The sequence below is a fragment of the Polyodon spathula genome, chromosome 1, assembly GCF_017654505.1.
Source record: "Polyodon spathula isolate WHYD16114869_AA chromosome 1, ASM1765450v1, whole genome shotgun sequence".
In the NCBI taxonomy this organism is placed as follows: Eukaryota; Metazoa; Chordata; class Actinopteri; order Acipenseriformes; family Polyodontidae; genus Polyodon; species Polyodon spathula.
Genome location: NC_054534.1, coordinates 77233356 through 77254763, shown reverse-complemented (window position 1 = coordinate 77254763; position 21408 = coordinate 77233356). Strand labels below are relative to the sequence as shown.

The 21408-nt window shown below is 37.4% G+C and overlaps 1 protein-coding gene across 9 annotated transcripts in view; it reads left to right on the top strand.

The window, feature by feature from the left end:
- The window catches only part of LOC121322718 (inactive ubiquitin carboxyl-terminal hydrolase 53-like), a 58618-nt gene that overhangs the window by 11520 nt on the left and 25690 nt on the right, over window positions 1-21408 (top strand). For 6 of the 9 annotated variants that reach the window (XM_041262995.1, XM_041262986.1, XM_041262971.1 and 3 more), the window contains exons 2-8: window positions 6506-7195; window positions 10865-10957; window positions 11097-11231; window positions 11901-12014; window positions 12944-13026; window positions 13121-13226; window positions 19042-19188. In XM_041262995.1, coding sequence (XP_041118929.1) covers window positions 7052-7195; window positions 10865-10957; window positions 11097-11231; window positions 11901-12014; window positions 12944-13026; window positions 13121-13226; window positions 19042-19188 — 822 coding nt within the window. In that variant the 5' untranslated portion in view covers window positions 6506-7051. Of the gene's footprint in view, window positions 1-1137; window positions 1222-6505; window positions 7196-10864; window positions 10958-11096; window positions 11232-11900; window positions 12015-12943; window positions 13027-13120; window positions 13227-19041; window positions 19189-21408 lie in introns of all 9 variants that reach the window. The other 3 variants (XM_041262963.1, XM_041262941.1, XM_041262952.1) reach the window with 2 other exon arrangements.

Sequence of the window (21408 nt, the reverse complement as noted above, 5' to 3'; positions counted from 1 at the left end):
AACTAAATAGAAAAAAAAAAGTTAAAAACGATTTGTCATTTTTATTAAATATCCTTCTGCCTAAAACTGAGCTAAGAAAAAAAGTTCCATATAAGTTAAAAAATAAAATAAAATAAAACCAAAAATTCCCAAAAGGTCAACATCAACATAAATCTCGTTGGTTGTGTTTATTGCAGTAAATTCCAATGTCTGCCAGTTTTTTTTTTTTTTTTTTTTTTTTCCCCTCAATTTTAGTGGTGTATGGATTTTTGAAAATAAGTGCCAACCCATGGTGATGTGCTACAATATCAACACCCCCATGTGACTTGTTTTTTTTTTTTTTTTTTTTAACCAATCAGGGTAGAGTATTTAAAATGTTCTACATTTTCACTAAAGGACAGTATTTTATTTCAATATATATTTTATTGTTTTGAAAGACATTGTAGGGCAGCAATGGTAAATTGTACCTGGAAACTAAATATTCTAGAGCAAGCAAGAAATAAGTTGGTTGCAGTTATAAGAAGTTAAATGGTTAGTTTGAAGACTCATATGCTATTTGAATAGTAGTGAGAAGAAAAAGGGGCCATTGGTGTTTTGTTTTACAAGCATTTCTAGTCTACTACTCAAGATTTGTAAATTCTACAAGAAACATTATTCTTACTGTCCACACAAACCCTAATGCTTTTTGAAAGTATAGTACGATCATAACATTTCTATTTCAACAGAGAACATTGAATATAATACATCTTTTCAAAGATGCATGAACTTTCTATTCCTTTTTTATGTAAATATTGATTGACACTTCCTTATCAAAGTCCAGCTTTAGTGAGCCTGTGATTGAAACTTAATCAGTTTGCACAGGTGCCATTAACTAAGGAAGTGCCACATTGTGAAGAAACTTCAAAACAATAAGTACAATGGGGAAACAGACCTTGCTGTGTTACTTTAGAGCCAGTGAAAGCCTGCCAAGAATGTGCTGTGTATTTTGGCAGGATTCTATATAACCTGATTTTTTTTTTTTTTTTTTTTTTTTTTTTTTTTTTGCAAGACTTAACTGTTGGGTCTTTCATAGTAGTAGTGAAACATAAAGTTGGTTTGATTGACATTCTACTAAACTGATTATTGAAGCTTCGTGTTTATCTGATTTTGGTTTCACAGCCTTAGGAGGTCACACCCCTTAAGTGCTGGGGAAGGGAAGTTGATTTCTTGTGGAAGAGAACACTGCAACCAAGTGTTTGGGAGGTACTGTAACAACCGTGGTTTGTACTTTCAGTGCATTCGTTTTTTTTAAAGTGGAAAGGGGGGGGGGGGGGGGGGGTTGTCTTTTTACCCTTTATCAATAGGGTAACCATATGGTGACATCCCATAAGTGTTTTAACAAGCTTGGCCAATGTTCTTGGTGTAAAAGATTAAGTAAAACATTTTTTAATATTTCATGGCGACATAGTTATTTACTGTGAATTACCTGAAGTTAATCATTAACAGTTTCGTCAAAAGAATGTGTTGGAGAATTGCACACACACTAAAATGTGGTATGAGGTGGAGGACTTTGTAAATTGTTAACTCTACAGGCTTATCATGGTTAACAAACTCAAGAAATTGAATAAATGAATGCATAATTATTTTATTTTTTTTAAATGTCTCTATCTATAAACAATCTCTTCTCCTGTCATTTTTCTCATTGGAAAGTGAGAAACAAAATACCTCACCTATATCTATCTAAATTTTTTGATCCCATTTTGGATCCTCCAACTCTAGTGGTAAGAAGGCATAATCCCAACTGAAGGAGGCTTTGAATAAACTTTGTGAACACACTGTGAACAAGTTACTGAACAAATGGCACGATCAGCATTAACACATGTAAAGTACTAGATATTTTTAATTATTAAAATTTTTTTTCGCTTATACATTTTATGACCTGTCGGTAACTTAAATACTAAAACACACACAAACCTGCACTAAATTATTAATTAATTAAAAAAAAAAAAAAAAAAAAAAAGTTAACTATGCTTATATTCTTGTACACGTTTTACAAATAGTTCACTTTTATGTACGCTGTACCTAAACTTAAGCACTGCTCTGTGCAAGTAAAAGATTTCTATTTAGTATTGAGGTATTATTTAGGCTATTAGAAATACCCACGGTGTGGCATGGTCCAACGTTGGGATAATGAAACCTGAGTGAAGGCTACCAGACCACAGATGAAATTCTGAGCAAACCGCATTTCTCGTGGAATATTGAGGAAAACATTTGTATTCATTGGCAACAAAAACTAGTGCTGCATAAAATCACAAAAAAAAAATAATAAAAAAAATAAAATAGAAAAACTTTAAATGTTATTTTTAATGCAGTAGCTTTAGCGTCTGGTAAGGCCTGTCTCGTTCAGTTAAATGCTCCATGCTGAAGGCTTTTGTTATTTTGAAATACCAGTGTTTCAAATTATTACTACTGCTTAGTAACATTAATACAATTTTATTTAGAGTTGGTGTTGAACTTAAACCCATTCATGGCTCTGCATGAACATTAACTTGCTAATTTCCCTTATTATTATTATTATTATTATTTATTATTATTATTATTATTATTACGATTATTATTTCTTAAGTCATTTTTCAATTAACATAATTGAATTAATAGAGAGTAAAAACAAAATAAACTAACAACTACCTAGCCTGTATTTTAACTAGTCATTTTTGTAGTCTCAATTTAACTGCCTAGTGGCTTCTGGCTTCTGTTGCCTAAGCTGCTCAAGTAGAATAACAACCATTACCGAATGGGAAGGGCCCTCTCTGAACGTCAATCACTGCGCATATATAAAAAAGCTGCCATCCAGGGCCCTGCTGTGAGGAGGGTCCCTCCCACCTCCTGTTGAAGAGGGTTGTCCCCACAGTAGCTTAACTCCATTTTCTCTCTCAGTCCACTGAGTCAGGTCACAGATTGTCTCGTGTGTCTTTTTTCTGGAAATTGGCTGATTTGTTTGGTTCTTTGAGCCTACAAATTCACATACACATTTAAGTGATTTTTGAGATTGCTCTTGTGTCTCGCTTAGTATTACTGATTAGAGTTGGTTTTGACCCCTCTTTTGATATTGGCAAGCAATATTGTGGTGCTGTAGGGTCACCCTGCAGGCTCACTGCGTCTTTCTCTACGCCGATTTACTCGGCCTCAGCTACCTTGCAGCTCCAGCCTATGTGCCCCTCCCAAGCCTCTGGCTTTCCTAACGCCGACTGACTCGGCTACGTTAGCACAAAATCGACTGCACTCTCCTCGGCGCCGACCCTGACGCAGAATTAAACTCGGCACCAGCTTGGACATCTCCTCGATGCCAATTGATTGGCACCGGTCAGAACATCGACCTCGCCGCCGATTGACTCTGCACTGACAGACTCAGCACTGACTGTTCGGCACCAACCACGGTCTCCTCGGCACCGAGTGCTCGGCATCGACCGCGGTCTCCTTCGGCATCATTCTATATTAACCAACCAGTGGTTTTGGAAACTTTCAGACCTCCCCAGCACAAATCAGAGGAGGACCTTAGACAGTACACGCTTTGCCCGGTTTGGGCTTTCCGTTGTTACCTGGATAGGACAGTGTCCTGGAGACAGTCCAACCAGCTGTTTATCTGCTATGGGTCCCGCTCTAGAGGTCAGACCCTATCAAAGCAACGTCTAGCGCACTGGGTGGCAGATGCCATATGCTTGGTGTATAAACAGATGGACTCCCCCTTGCCTGGGGACATTACGGCCCATTGCACCAGGGGCCAAGCAACTTCGTGGGCTCTCTTTCATGGCGCCTACTTGGATGAGCTTTGCAATGCTGTTACATTGACAGGTATTCACACATTTGCACATTTTTACAGCCTTGATGTTGCAGATTGAGCGAGGCCCTCTCTGGGCTCTAGGGTGTTGCAGGCGGCATGCCCTTAGGCATCATGAGGGCTCTGAGGCTATCGCCGTGAGGCTATACTGTCTGTAATCTGGAGCCATGACAGCTTGGTACAGCTTCCCATTTGGTAACGGTTATCATTCCACTTGAAAGGGAATGTTAGGTTATTACCATAACCCTGGTTTTCCTGAAAAGAATGGCAATCATTACCCTTCAAGGTCGTGTTCCCAGCTGACCTCCGATTTCGAAAGAAAATGGTGGTATGCTACTGTGAGGACGATCCTCTTCAACAGGAGGTGGGAGGGACTTCCTCCTCACAGCAGGGCCTTGATAGGGCAGCTTTTTTATATATGCTCAGTGATTGATGGTCAGAGAGGGCTCTTTCCGTTATATAATGGTTGTCATTCATTGCAAGGAACCAGGGTTATGGTAATAACCTAACATTATTGTAACACAGTGTGGTCCATGGAGATGTGTGTGTGTGTAATATATATATATATTACTGCCGATAGAAAGTCTACGCTCCCTTTCCCCACAACTTCCAGGTAAAAAAAATATTCTAGAAATTTGTAGAAAATTAATTAAAAATAAAAACTGAAATAACTTTGTTGGATAACTTTCCACCCTCCTTGTAATAACAATCCTAAATTAGCTCAGGTATAACCGATCGCCTTCAAAATCACACACATAGTTAAGTGGCCTCCACTTGTGTTAAATTGTAGTGATTCAATTAATTTCAGGTTAAATTCAGCAGTTCCTGTAGGTTCCTGTTATGTTAGTCTGCTGGGTAGTGCATTTCAAAACAAAGACTCAACCATGAGCACCAAGGCACTTTCAAAAGAACTCCGAGACAAAGGTTGAAAGGCACAGATCAGGGGATGGGTATAAAAAATTATATCAAAAGCTTTAACTATCCCTTGGAGCACAGTCAAGATGATTATTAAGAAGTAGAAGATGTATGGCACCACCAAGACCCTGCCTAGATCAGGCCGTCCCTCCAAACTGGATGACTGAGCAAGAAGGAGACTGATCAGAGAGGCTACCAAGAGGCCAATGGCAAATTTGCAAGAGCTACAGGCTTTTATGGCCAAGACTGGTCGAAGTGTCGAAACTACAATGGAACTTTTTGGCCCAAATGCAAAGTGTTATGTTTGGCGCAAACCCAAAACAGTGCATCATCCAAAGAACACCATCCCTACTGTGAAGCATGGTGGGGATGTTTCTCATCAGCAGAGACTGGGGCACTTGTCAGGATAGAAGGGAAAATGAATGGAGCAAAGTACAGAGAAGTCCTTGAGGAAAACCTGCTGCCCTCTGCAAGAAAGCAGAAACTGGGACAGAAGTTCACTTTTCAGCATGACAATGACCCAAAGCACACAAGCAAAGCTACACTGGAGTGGCTAAGGAACAAAAAGGTAAATGTCCTTGAGTGGCCCAGTCAGAGCCCCGACCTAAATCCAATTGAAAATTTATGGCATGACTTGAAGATTGCTGTCCATCAACGCTCCCCAAGGAACTTGACAGAGCTTGAACAGTTTTGTAAAGAAGAATGGTCAAATATTGCCAAATCTAGGTGTGCAAAGTTGGTAGAGACCTATCCCAATAGACTCACAGCTGTAATTGCTGCCAAAGGTGCTTCCACCAAGTATTAACTCAGGGGGGGAGACTATTAATCATAGAAAAATATGAATATTTTTAATATATATGTTTTTTTTCTCAATAAAAATTCCTTAACAGTGTGGAGTATGGTATGTAGATAAGTGGCAAAAAAATCCTCATTGTTCTTTTCTGTAGACTTTCTATCCGTGGTACAACCATTTTTTTATATATATATATATATATATATATATATATATATATATATATATATATATATATATATATATATATATATATATATATATATATGAAAGGCATTTAATCCTATTAGATTCTACAGTGGGTCCCCACCTTTACCCACAAAAAGCTTTTAATAATCATACAGTAGCTCCTCGTAAACCGGACATGTTTATTTGACAAAAGGAGGTGTCTGGTTTAAAAACAATACAATAAAATGCAATAAAACACACACACATTTATAGTGCTCAGTATATTTTAAATGTAAATCATTGCACTGAAATAACACTAACGTGTTTTAGGCAGGCTACATTACATTATGTAAAAATCAAAATCTGTACAGTAGACCTATACAGTACCCTAGTAATATGAAATGAATACATAGCACACTTTCTTTTTACTTTGGCATAAAGGCTACCTGTAACACAAAATAAATCATGCCGTATTCATCTAAGGTTGAACTGCAAAGAAAAACTGCTGCCGCACAACATTCCCTAAAAAGTCGCTAACAGCAGTGCGCATGTTTAGTAAATTTCACCCTAGACTTCCGACTTGTTTGCGACAGGAGCAACACTTTAGTACATCTACACCTCAGATCAGTTTCAACATTAGTAATGTTACAGGTATTTAAAATTGGAGCAATTCGAAATTCAATTCAAAGACTTTTCAGATAAAATTTCTTAAATAACCAAACTAAATAGCTGTATAATTTATTTTCTACTATAAAAAAAGTAATGCACTTATCATAAAATTGATTAGAACATGTTTTATTATCTTTTTCTTTTTGTTTCCCCCTCAATGCTAGGTCCAGCACCAGAAAAGTGGACTCCAGATGAATAGAACTGCAATATGTGAGCTTCCCTGTGGATTCCTTAATGTTTCGGTCTAAAGAGAGACAATGAAACGTATTGATTGGCTACATTGAGAGCAAAAGTTAACAAAGTGCTGCATGGTTTTCCGCATTAACACATAAGGACTTTTTTTTTTTTTATAACTTCAACGAGGATGCTTAGCAACAAGAAAGCCCCCAAAATAATACAGCAATGGTGTAGTACTCTTGGATTACTGTGTACTCCACTCGAAGGGTTAGGTTTTGGTACAAGGGACAACTTCCCATTGTTTTTTTAATTAGTGGCTTTTAATTTGAGCCACACCCATAGACATTTGCTGTAATTACATTGCTTGCCCAAGCAGCTTGAGGGATCAGAGATCTCCTGATGTTCGGTAAGAAAGCTGCTGTAGGAAAAATATTTATATTGCTGAGATTTTTACTTTGGATTACCAGCTCCTTTGCTTACCTTAGACTTGCTTTGCTGAGTGACTCTTCTTCACAAAGTCTGACTTTAATCAAATGGCATGGGTCAAGTTCTTCAAGAAGCCTGGTGGCAATCTTGGAAAAACCTACCAGCCAGGGAGCATGCTTTCCCTTGCCCCGACAAAAGGCTTGTTAAATGAACCGGGACAGAACAGCTGCTTTCTCAACAGTGCTGTGCAGGTGAGTCTTTTCAACAAGACAAAAATATGCAAAAGCTATACATGTTAAAAGTACCAAATTTGTAAAAGTACCAAATTATGCAGTGTACATAATTTACCAGTCAACAGTGGAAAAATCAAATTTCAAGGCACATCTATACTTCCTGTTGTGTTAAATGCATAGATAGATTAAATTGTGTTTTACTTATTTACAGTGAAGGTGTAAGGTGATACTTTCGCAAGCACAAAGGAAAGTGTCTTGCCACTGTCGCACATACACAACACAGGGCTTGTCAAAAAACGCACGTCTGCAATACAGTGACAAATACTATGGGGCTGATATACTAACGGCGCAACCCAGGGCTATTCAATTAAATTACGCTAATAGCCGTGTTTTGAGATTTGCTATTGCAGCATGCGCGTTCATTAAGCATAATAGTAAAATGGCAGAAGGCAAAGAAAAGTCCTAGTAAAAATATGAAATGACAATTTAATAATTATTTACTGATGAACATGTATTGCATCTGGCTTCATTATAATTGTGCCATACACTCGCAGAGAAGAGATTGTGTCAAGACAAAGTGGTACAGACATTATGTTGCATTTGCGCTGCTCCACCCGAGTTTAGTAAACCAGCTCCTATGTTGTATCTGTTTCTCACTACACTGTCACAAGTACAACTTTTACAATATTATTATTATTATTATTATTATTATTATTATTATTATTATCAATAACAGCTAAGTTGCATTTGGTTGAAATGTACTATTTGTACATCTTTTGATTGTGTCGGGTAGAAAGACACCATGGTCAATAAAGCATGATAAAAGGCATGCCGCTGTAATTTTTGCTTTCGCTTGAAATAACAGTTGCGTGGAGTAAAGGTGTGATTTAAATAGTTGAACATGAATAAGATTATTGATTTCAATTAATCAAGCAATCTGTTAATTTCGATTTAATTTATTTAGTTTTTATTTAATGTAGAAAAGAAGATCAGTAAAACGAACGACATCCCCACTATATACTAGATGATGTTCTGCAATCTTGTCCCTCCTGTACTGGTTTGGTTGTCTTACGCTGTTGATGGTCTCTATCTAGTAGCAAGTGGAAACTCATTCAGTCAAGGAAGTTGGGTATAGGGATGGGTCGGTATACCGTGGTTTAGGTGCAGTACGATGTTAATACTGTTCCTTTTAATCTACACCGCAGTTATCGTAATTCCTTTATACGCAGTTTAGGCCATTTTTTCAACTGCAAACACGCTTCTTCTAAATCAAGCGATGCCATTTGCATCCTTAGCAAAGTGCCTGAGGAAGATCTTTTTGTGAACTGGTACTGTATTTTGATAATGGTTTTGAAGGAAACTGTCAACGACACAGAATACACGTTTAAATTGCTGTGTTCTGTTACCTAGAGCTTTCTGCTCTTGGCTGTCGTCTTTCTGACATCACATGCAGCTTTTAGAGAAACGCCTTCTCCAAATCTTGCAGCACAGAACACATTTTCAACATGGCATATTTACATTTGTCTGGATTATAAACTGTCAGCTTAATGTAATTGTTAACATTATTGTAAAATTATAGGTCACTTTTATCACAGATTTAGTACATTATGTTTGTTTAAATAATTGATTTATTTATTTAGTTTTAGTGGTTATTTGCATTATGATTAGCAGTTCACTTGTGATCTTTGCATCGTCCCTTTGGTTCACACCCGCAGCCAGCCTCCCGCAGTAACATTTCAAAGCTGCACTGGGCTATGCAGAATAGGGATGGGACGGTATGAAATTTGCATGGTATGATAACCGTTAAAAAAAATAAAATAAAAAAAATACAGTGGTAACCTTAATATCACGGTACACAGTACATCATGCAAGTTATAAAATAAAGGCTCAAATGAAGAAAGACTAATGTTAATCACTTAAATTACCATAATTCACAAAAATAAAACCACCAAATCACACTTCCTTTCATGGAATGATTTAAACATTTGTTATTTACTATTTTACTATGCCAAATAACTTGGTATGTTTATTTTTTATAAAGACAATCAAAGTTTAAAAATAAATAAATAAATAAAATAAAGTTGTACACTCTGTGTTATACTGCAACGGTATTAAGATCTATTATTTGCTCAAAATGATGTTGGCTTCTCTAAGTCAGCGGTAGGAATGCGTGGAGAATTAACTTTGTCTTTGTCTCCTTGTGGAAGGGGTGTGGGTAATTCACTGACTAGGAGACAGACAGGTGTACTTGAAAACACCACACAGGTGCCCAGCTTTATTTTCAAACAGTTCTTGCTTTTTCCGGCAGAGGGCACTGTTGACCGTGGGCTGCCTATCAACGATGATAGACAGCCCCACGGAAATACCACAGCTGGTACGTGAACAGCAAGTGCACTCGCAGGTGCTCAAAGAAATAATAATGAAAACAGAAGGAGAAAAAGAACAATGGAAAATAAAACAGTAATAAAACTACAAATAAAAGGTGCTGCACTCGGCAGCATTATCCTGGTCGTCGCTACCCGCACGGCCCGGATCACTGTCCTACTCTGTAGGCTAACTAGCCTGTTCTGTCACAATACGCCGGGGTCTGCCCAAGGGTTCCCCGCTCTCTCTCTGTCTCGCTATGAAACTCTTTGTTTCGCCTGATTCCCGGTCCTGGATCAGAGCTTCCGCACTCTCGGTGCGTCTAAGTGGGCAGACCTGAGGAAACAACGGAGCGTTAATTTATAGGGCTAACAATCTCCCAAGACGCGCCTCTCAGCCATTCAGAGAGGGGGAAAGTCTACACACCCACTTTCCCACCTCCCCGTGTCACTGCCATGACTCACAGGCGGTTGTTGGACGACTGCCGCCCTCTTCCTGCAGCCCATGAACACGCCAGCAGAGTCAGCACAGATCTCTCCCTGTTACACTCCTTTTCTGTATCTTTTCATTATCAACAAAAATTCATGATTGGCATTTTTAAATGCTTGGTCACTAACAAGACTAACATTGCGGGTTATGTCAGCTGTGTTTATGGAGCGATATAGACCAGCACGGGGGCTTCATTCATTCTAATTAATTACAATAAATGGAAACGCTGAAACCTCAGTTGAATGCTTACAACAAAGAATAGAACCTTGTTTGAGGGACTATTTTTCTCCAAAGCAGAAGGCTATGTAATACAATTGTTTTTTTTAATAATAAAAACACTTTTTAAAATTGTATCTGTATTATTAGGATAAAGTCTTGTGTCCTGTGTTGCATTATGCCTTTGTCCAACCCAGCTACAGCTGTATGTTTATACAACACAACACTCCAAATCTATATATGACAGAGTTTAGACTTATTTTAACTTGGAGATATTCTCCATATATGCATTTTCTTCTTTCTTCTGTAGCTGAGTTTTAAAGTTCTCAAAATTTGGGTTTACAATAGGATCTACAAACTATGCTGCCACTTCCTTTCCTTAATAGTAACCTTTCCACGGACCACCTGAATGGAGCCGGCGGACCTCAGTTTGAGAACCGCTGGTATATAGCATGAAGTCAGTGATTTGGTAATCTGTATTAATGTGGATTGTTAATTAATGTTTACACGTCAGTAAATGTGTGCAGGTTAGATCAGATATTTTATTTAGAGTGCTGTGCTTAAATTGAAAACTTAAATAACCAAGACTGTGTTTTTTTTTTTTTTTTTTTCCTCCAGGTACTCTGGCATCTCGATATTTTCAGAAGAAGTTTAAGACAGTTGCCTGGGCATGTTTGTCTTGATGATGCCTGTATTTTTTGTGCGTTAAAGGTAAAATAAATATTATCTTTTGTTATGTTTCTAGAGGCCCATCTGTCTCAAGACTGTCCTCAGAAAATCCCTTGGGTTTTGTTCTTATTCCCAGCATTTTGCACAATGGCAAATTTTATTTTTCTTTTGCAATTTCCAGAGTATTTTTATCCAGTTTCAACACAGCAGAGAACGAGCACTGCCTTCAGATGTCTTGCGCAATGCCCTAGCTGAAAGTTTCAAAGATGAGCACAGATTTCAGCTTGGGTTCATGGACGACGCAGCAGAATGCTTTGTAAGTACTTTGTCATTACCCTGTTTGTCCGCTTTAGTTGCTGAAGTGTAAAGCAGTACAACAGGACACAATGTCCTGCTTTGAAATGAAATGGCAAGGTCATGTATTAAGAGTGTTATGTCCTTTAGATTCTTTGATTAGTCAGCAGTGAAATATTATTTTAAAAAGATGTTATGCAACCTCATGCAGCATGATTGGGTGAACACTTTATTTTTCCATTGAGATTAAAATGCCCTCTCAAGGACATCCAAAATGATATGTGTTGCAGTAGCTTTTTTATGTTTTGCAGACAAGCTATATTTTTTAATTTCTAATTATTTAACAGGGTGGAAGGAGGAGGGAAGGGGGGGGGGGTTGATGACTTTTCTTATTACGTTTCTTATTTAATCTCTTCCAGCTGTAATGAATTGGCAGATGTTTAGTCAAAAATAATGGTGCAGATGTTTAAAAAAAAAAAAAATTAAACATGGTTTATAAAGTGGCACACCTTAATATTTCCCAGCAATTCCTTAATCCAAGTATTTCTTTGTGTTTTTATTGTGTTCAGTATTGGGTCTGAAGTATGTCTTTTAAAGAGAGTAATAGTCTCATATGGTCTAGGAGTGTGTATACATATGTTGTGCAGTATAGGCATATGCAAATTAACTAACTTTATGTTTTGCCTTCCAGGAGAATATTCTTGAGAGGATTCATTTTCACATAGTGCCTGAATGTGAAAAAGATATGTGCACTTCCAAGTCATGTATTACCCACCAGAAGTTTGCAATGACTTTGTACGAACAGGTAAACTGTACAAAAATTTAAAAAAATAAATAAATACAATTTTTAAGAAATTCTCAACCTCAATGGTGTATGATCATTTCTTTACTACGATAGATGGGATTCAAAGTCAAAAAAATGTTTTATTCCTGTACTTCACTTTTATGAAGCACTGTATTCCTCCTAAAGCTCTATTAAGAGAAAGAACAATTCACTAAGGGGTGATAAATCTCAGGCTAACCCATGTGATTTGTGTTGCCTTTGTATGTTAAAAACCTCTGTTTATAGTTTATTGCTACAATAAACAAACGTGTTCATTGATACTGAAGAGCTAGGAAGTACAATACTTTGAAACAGACAACATTGATACTTTAGTGTCATGACCAATGAATATCTCCTGTTTTGAACAGTATTTTTCAAACTGCTTTTTAGCTGTACTTTCTGGAATAGCTAGGATGGTTCAAGAGTGAGATTACCCACAATTCCTGCTCGGCAACACAAGGGAACTTCAATGAAGTGTATTGCCACCCTTGTAGGGTTTATTTTTGTCCCATGTGAAGTCAGTTACGGAAAATAGTTAATTATAACAACACTTTTTATAATTGAAATCCCCCTGTCAGCACTCAAACGAATATGAAGCAGGAATGCATGCTAGATAAATCGAGTGAGATGTATGCCTATATGTGTATTTGCTGTCCAATAGATGTAAACTGATCTTTTAAGGCAAGTCAAAATGAAAGTCTGCACTTACGCGGATTGATTTTAAGTTTGATTCACAGTTTATGCTGTGACGTTCCAGCGGTCATCTATTCTGATAGAAGCCCGATAGAGCAGGAAGCTGATTGGCTGATGGTACTAAATTATTTTCTAGTAGATGTCTGTATGTTAAGAAGTTGATCAAAACAGCTATATAGGCCTAAACCAATAATAAGACATGTTTTTCTTTCATTTAGAGTGTGTGTCGCAGTTGTGGGGCATCGTCTGACCCTCTGCCTTTTACAGAGTTTGTGCATTATGTATCCACAACAGCTCTCTGGTAAGTAGCATTTCCCAATGAGAAGTTTAAGAGCTTTGAATTTTGCTATGGTATAGACATTTAACGGCAAACATCTCCCCCCCCACCCCACTAGCAATCAAGTTGACAAAATGATGGAGAGAAATGAACGCATTAAGTCAGACATGTTTGGAGAGTTGTTGCAGGCAGCAAGTACTGTTGGAGACCTTAGGAACTGTCCGGTAGGTGAAATATTTTACCTTGTAGATTGTTGTTATACTTGTTTATATTTATGCAGTGTGTAATTAAATAGCTTCAAGGATTGTTGTGTCTGAATGACCTTAATCCATATAAAAGTGTATTAATCATCAGAGTTTAGTCCCGGGTAAACAGATTATGCACCTCATTCATAAGACCTGCTGTTTCAAAGAATTAAACAGTAGGTTAATCTTGCATTTGATCAGTAAATGGAGTAAGAATGCATTTTCGAAATGAATTAAATAAATTCTATGAGCACTTTATGTAGGCTTTTTTCTTTGCTGATCATAGCTTCTTTGTTTTTTTTTTTTTTTTTGTGTCATCTGCAATCGGAAATGTAGTGGGGGAAAGAATGGCTAGTTTATTTTTATTTTTGAATACGGTATGAGCGGAGCATGCCTATTTTGTCTGGAGCAGGGGAGCAGGGTGGAATCACAAGCAGTAAAGCAGAATGTCAGAAAGAGCGGAGGCTATTATGAGCTGTGAGTGTATTTTTGTCACCGCTCTGCTGCGCACACGTTCTCTGATAGTATCATAATGCCATACTGTGATCTATTTTGTGTTAATTGTGTACTAAGTAGGCTACTGTAAAAAAGAAAATGCGCCAAAATATTTTCTATTTAAAATTAATTTTGCGTATTGTATAGTAATGTGCACAGTGCAGCAGCATGATTTATTTTGTGTTACTGGGAGCCTGTACGCTAAAGTAAAAGGAAAGTGTGCTTTCTACTAGTGTACTATGTAGGCCTACTGTACATATTTATATTTTTACATAATGTAATACGTACATAGAACACTTATTTCAGCTCTGATTTATATATTTAAAATAAATTAAGGTCTGTACATGTGTGTTTGTGCATGCGATTTTTCTTTTTAAATTGGACACCTCGTTATTTCGGACAACATAAATAAAATGAAAATAAAAACAAAACCTTGAAATAGCTGCTTTTATAATGTGTATACTGTTATTTAAATGATCTGATTTTATAGCAGTTGTATGTGTGACATGCTATACAAATGTATTGTGATTTGTTCTTTTTTTCTGCTATGTACTGTACGGTGTTTTGCGATACTTTTGTATGCTATATAAATGCAGTAAATTAAATAAACCTGTTTTGCCCCCCGGTTTAATGAGGGAGTACTATACTGCATCCAGTTTTTATTTATTGTTTGAAAAGGTTTGGACATCCTTTCCCCTCCCACATTCACAAAAGAATAATACTGTTTATTGTTTTAAGTTGATATAGATAACATTTCTTGAAAAACAAATTTTATTCCTTAAACTGTGGTAGTTTAAGAAATGACTACAAGAGGTGTGCAGCTGTGTTTTTGTATTTGTGTGTGTATAATATATATATAGTGTGTGTGTGTGTGTTCCATTTACTAATTATAGTTGCACCCCCAACCTGTAATTTCAAAAAATTATACAAAACACACATAATAGCATATATAACTGGTAAGGAATTACATATTCAGAAAATATAGACATTATAAATATAGTTAATATACTGTATAATGTATTACAGTATTCAAAAAGAAAAAAGAAAATAGATATGAGAAAAATGAAAAGACTATAAAATGCTATGGATACTTAATAAAGTAGCGTGCCACATTCACCAATGGTGACCTGAGGCTGAGTGGGTAAGGATGTGTGCTATTTATATCGACAGTGTAGTAGAACATCCTTCCCCTGCAGCTTGCACAAAGCAGCAATGCAACAGCACTGCGGCAGCACAGAAAACTCAGTTTTGTCATGTTTATATATATATACACACACACACACACACACACACAGTGGCTTGCAAAAGTATTCAGACCCCTGACCAATTCTTTCATATTACTGAATTACAAATGGTAATTTTGTTCTGTTTGATATTTTATTTTTAAACACTGAAACTCAGAATCAATTAATGTAAGGTGACCTTGGTTTTATGTTGGAAAATATTTTTAAGAAAAATAAAAAACTGAAATATCTTGCTTGCGTAAGTATTCAACCCCTGTGCTGTGGAAGCTCCCAGTTTGCACCGATGAAAGAAATTGCCCTAACGAGGACACAATTACCTTACCATTGGCATCTACCTGTGAACCATTAAAGTTGCTGTCATATTTTTTGGATAAAAACCCCACTGTTGAAGGATCATTGGTAAGGCTGTGAATCTGAAGGAAAATGAAGACCAAAGCGCATTCTACAGAAGTTAGAGATAAAGTAATACAAATGCATAGATTAGAGAAAGGGTACAAAATAACATCCAAGTGTTTGGATATCCCAGTGAGCACAGTTGGATCAATAATCAGGAAGTGGAAGCTGCATCACACCACCCAGGCACTGCCAATAAAAGGCCGTCCCTCAAAACTCAGCGCTCAAACAAGGAGACTTGTGAGAGAAGCCACAGAGAGGCCAGCAATCACTTTGAAGGAGCTACAGAGTTCAGTGGCTGGGAGTGGAGTAATGGTGCACCAGTCAACCATATCAAGAGCTCTGCATAACACTGGCCTGTATGGGAGGGTGGCAAGAAAGAAGCCATTACTCAAAAAGTACCATCTGAAAGCACGTCTGGAGTTTGCCAGAAAGCATGAGTGACCCAGCTGCGATGTGGGAAAAGGTTTTGTGGTCAGATGAGACCAAGATAGAGCTTTTTGGCCAAAACTGAAAGCGCTGTGTGTGGCGCAAATCTAACACTGCCCATGCCTCAAGACACACCATCCCTACAGTGAAGTATGGTGGTGGCAGCATCATGCTGTGGGGATGCTTCTCATGAGCAGGGACTGGGCATCTTGTTGCAATTGAAGGAAGAATGGATAGAGCAAAATACAGGAAAATACTGCAAGAGAATCTGCTTCAGTCTGCTAAAAAACTGAAGCTTGGGAGGAAATTCACCTTTCAGCAGGACAATGTTCCCAAGCACAAGGCCAAAGCAACATTGGAGTGGCTCAAGAACAAAAAGGTGAATGTCCTACAGTGGCCCAGTCAAAGTCCTGATCTCAATCCCATTGAGAATCTGTGGCACTATTTGAAAATTGCGGTCCACAAGCGTCGTCCAACCAACCTGAACAACCTGGAGCAAATCTGCCAAGAAGAATGGGCCAAAATCACTCCGACACTGTGTGCAAAGCTGGTACACACTTACCCCAAAAGACTTAAAGCTGTTATTGCAGCGAAAGGTGGCTCTACCAAATATTAATGTGTGGGGGTAGAATACTTATGCAAGCAAGATATTTCAGTTTTTTTTTTTTATTTTTCTTAAAAATATTTCCCAACATATAACCAGTGTCACCTTACAATAATTGATTTTGAGTTTAAGTGTTTTATAATAAAATATTGAACAGAACGAAATTTAAATGTACCATTTGTAATTCAGTAATATGAGAGAATTGGTCAGGGGTCTGAATACTTTTGCAAGCCACTGTATGTATGTATATATACACACACACATACACTACTGGTCAAAAGTTTAACACCCCCATTTTTTCCAGTTTTTATTGTAATTTAAGCAGTTCAAGTCCAGTGAATAACCTGAAATGGTACAAAGGTAAGCGGTAAACTGCCAGAGTTTAAAAAAAAGTTTAGGTTACCAAAAACTGAAAAATAATGTACAGTTCAGAGTTAAACAAAAAGGCCTTTTTCAGGAAACAAGTAATGGGTTAACAACTTACAGCTGTTCTGCAGCAATGGAAGTAAATTAAGCCTTGAATGTTGATCCTAACAATTCCTACAGGTGTCCCAACTTTTGTTGATTACTTTCAAACCGTCTGTCTGTATAAAAGCAGTGTTGGAACAGACTATGTTACTACAACCTCTTAAGCATTATGTGGACAGTATTGTACTGCAGGAAGCAGTATATTGCTATCATAATGGCGAGAAAAAGGCAACTAACAAAGGAAGATGGTCAGACCATTATAACCCTTAAAAGTGTAGGTCTTTCCTTTAGAGAAATTGCAAAGAAAGCCAAGGTGTCAGTGAGTACAGTTTCCTACACCATCAAAAGGCACTTAGAAACTGGAGGAAACTCTGACAGGAAGAGGTCTGGCAGACCCAAAGCCACAACAGAATCAGAAGACAAGTTTCTGAGAGTCAACAGCTTGCGTGATAGGCGGCTCACAGGACAACAGCTTCAAGCACAGCTTAACACTGGTCGAAGTAAGCAAGCCTGTTTCAACTGTGAAGAGAAGACTTCGAGCTGCTGGTTTGACAGGTCGAGTGGCAGTAAGAAAGCCATTGTTAACATGGTAAAATAAAAAAAAGAGGCTTGCCTGGGCCATGAAGCACGGCCAGTGGACTACTGAAGACTGGAAGAAGGTCTCATGGTCTGATGAATCAAAATTGAAGTCTTCGGTTCATCACGCAGGGTTTTTGTACGCCGTAGAGTAGGCGAAAGGATGGTTCCTCGGTGTGTGACACCAACTGTCAAACATGGAGGAGGAAGCGTGATGGTCTGGGGCTCTTTTACTGGATCCAGAGTCGGCGACTTGCACAGAGTGAGTGGCACCCTGAATCAAAACGGCTACCACAACATTTTGCAGTGCCATGCAATACCCTCTGGTATACGCCTAGTTGGTCAGGGGTTCATCCTACAGCAAAATAATGACCCAAAACGAATCTCCAGACTATGTTAGAACTACCTTAGAAGAAAAGAACAAGACAGTAGGCTTCAAATCATAGAGTGGCCGGCACAGTCTCCAGACTTAAACCCCATCAAGCTGGTTTAGGATGAACTAGACAGAAGGGTGAAAGCAAACCAACTTACAAGTGCAACACATTTGTGAGAACTTCTGCAAAAGTGTTGGGAAGAACTTTCCAAACAATGTTTGATTTCCATTTTAGAAAGAATGCCACAAGTGTGTTCGGCTGTTATATCTGCAAAAGGTGGCTACTTTGACGAGTCAAAAATTTAGATTAAATTTTGTTAAACAAAATGATTCCATGATTTCTTTTTTATCTCCAATTTTTTATTTGTTCTATGCTTTAATTTCAGAGTACATAGAGACATTAAACTGCGTAAATTTCAATAAAAACTGGAAAAATTGAGGTGTTCTAAAACTTTTGACCGGTGTGTGTGTGTGTGTGTGTGTGTGTGTGTGTGTGAATATAATATATATGTATATAATATATCATTATATATCTATAGTATATATATATATATATGATGTGTATATAGATGAGTCAACTCATTTTGTGACTCTACTCAGTTTAGGAACTGCTGATCGGCTCTCCGTTATTCTTCTACCGAGACCCTCTAGTCTCTCAAGCTGCTTTTGGAAATGGTCTGACACTAACTAGGGTCACAGAGCTAATCTATACAAATGTCCCCCACCCCCAAGTTCAGTTTAGTTCAGTACAACTAATAAATAACCTAATATCCAGGATAAGATACATCTAGTCCATTTTTTTTTGGAATGAACAGTGAAAACCTGAACTAAAGGAATACTTTGTACCCTTGGAATTTGCTTTTTTTTTATCTGTTTATTATCTATTATATGTGTTTTTAATCATAACGTAATACTCTTTTTGTAGTAAGCCTGGACAAGGTGTGATTTCTATAATTTTACCAATATTAAAATGACCCCTAGTGAGTACACTGGTCATTTCTTCCCCCTGAAACCGTGAGTTTTCCAATTGTAACAGAAAATATCTTTCAAGAATAAGAAATGAGTGATCACACCCCTCGTGATCATTTGCTATTTATTCAAGTGTCCTGTCAGTTGTTGTTGCTGGGTTTTTTTTAAATTTGTTTTTTTAAAACAGCTGCTGGTTACACCAGCAGTAAGACCCATAATAACAATACTTTTATCTTTTTTCAGAGTAACTGTGGGCAGAGGATTAAAATCCGACGTGTACTGATGAACTGTCCAGAGATTGTGACCATTGGTTTCGTTTGGGACACAGAGAACTCTGATCTCACTGAGGAGGTTATTCGATCTCTTGGGCCACAAATAAATCTCTCTGGGGTAAGAACATTGCATTGAAAGGTTTTACAACTGTGCATATCTTTGGTTATTTGAGTCTGTTTGAGAAAATGCAGCTGTTTTAATAAATAAAAATATGGATTGTTAAGAATCAAGTTAGGCACAAAATTAGCAGGTATTTGCTCACTATCCTGGCCAGGGTTTGAATTTGGCTCACAACTAACTAACCTTTTGTAACATTCTTCCACATCACAACATTACCACACTGTTCCAGAGTAATCTGGTAGTGTTCAGGAGTGGATTAAGGTGTGCTCAAAGAGTTGTAAAGGAACACTCTTGGGGTTCATCTTACTGTAGCCATAGTAATGGCCACTCATCTTTCATTTGCACAAAATACAGGTGATCCTCGACTTATGACGCACGACACTTACGACTCTTTTGTATTATTACCCTGCTTCGACTTTATGACATTGATACGGCATTTACGACACGGTGAGACCCAAGCCATGCATCATGTGCACATGCTTAGTGTCCGAACCGCAGTACATGTGGTCACCCTGACTCAGTCTAGCAGTTTTTAAATTAATTTGCCGTTAACAATACAAGAGCAATTGACTCAAAATGAAACCTATAAGCTGTGAACTCTGTCACATGATAAGGGGCTTAACTTCAGGCGATTGTAATTACTGCTGGGAGTACCACATAAACACAATGATTAGGTCTTTGAAAAGCCCTGAGTCAGTACTTTTAAACAAGCCAGGTAGGTGTCTTTGAGTAATATATGCGTAATCACCAGGCGTAAAGAGTTAAATAAATATTTGCATGAGTACAATATAACGGGTAATTTTTGTAAAACTATATTATCTGGCTGAAGAGTCAGGAATGTAACCCCAATTTATAACATTGTTCCTATGGGAAAATCTGCTTCGACTTACAACACTTCGACTTATAACACGGCTTTGAAGAATAAGGTTTTGCCTCTTGGAAAAATCTGTCATGTCCCTATGTGTCACATTTCACATGTGCGATATGTGGATGTTGTTTTGTATTTACAGCTGTGGTGGGGTGTATGCTACTAACATACTTGTTTTGAAACAAAAATATAAGCAGGCAATCATACAGGATAACTAGGGCTCTTGGTTTTTTATTTTTAGTCTGTGATGTCCCTTTAAAGTTATGTAGAGCCAACTCCGTTTCTTAACTAAACTCTTAGAAAAGCGTTGATTGTAAAACAATTTCACTTTATTTTTAATTTAAACCGAACAGAAAAAGCGAGTTCAGTTAAATTGCGCCCCCCCCCCCCATTAAAATCTTAATGACTTGTTGAAAACTTGTTATTACATGCTTTGCAAATAATAGTTTACTCTTAATTATGACTTAATTAAATGACTATAAATTCACTGGCAGTTAGTGTTCGGCTTAAATAAATAATAAGCTGACTCTTTTTTTTTTTTTTTTTTTTTTTTTACATGGTCTGAAACAGAATCATTAATCTGAATCAAGTTACGGAAGAAACAAACTAAAGTGAACTTGTTTTACAATCAACACTTTTTACAAGAGTTTAATTGAGTCTCCTCAAAAAAAGGGACATCACGTGATTCAAAATAAAAACAAACATTTAAATTGACTTGATTAAAATAGACTGATTCACCATCCATAAAAAAAAAAACCTGTGGTTGCCAGATTCTGCTGATAAATTAGTCCGATTTACAATTGCAAAGGGGGCTGGTTTGCAGTGACTGAAAAAAGTGCCCATCAACTAAATATGTTATTTTTTAGTAAGTGTAAATGTGCAGTTTCATTTAGACATGGCTTCAAAGTGGAAAATATATTATAAATAGAATGATACTATGGAAATGTAACTTGTGAAATGACTGAAGATTCATAACATGCTGAACTCCTTTTTATTTATTTATTTATTGTGAGTAATAATATAACCTGTGGTTACATGTGGAGTCTGTATCTGTTCCCTGTTGTTGTTGTTTGTTTTGTTTTTTTACAGTTTCTGGAAACATATGTCAGTAATAAAACCAGTGGCTTACCCTTGTAAGTCTGCAGTTGCATAGCCACATCAAATGTACAAGTGGTGCACCCTAATGAGATCATGCCTTTCTAGGTTTAGTTTGTGTTCCACCATATCGCTTGGGGCTGCCACAAGAAAGGGCAGGCAGGGCAAATGCTCCAGTGCCGGAAGGGAAGAATGTGCCAATGTCGTGTGTGTTTTCCTTCATCTTATTCTAACCCAGTTTGTTAGTCCAAGAA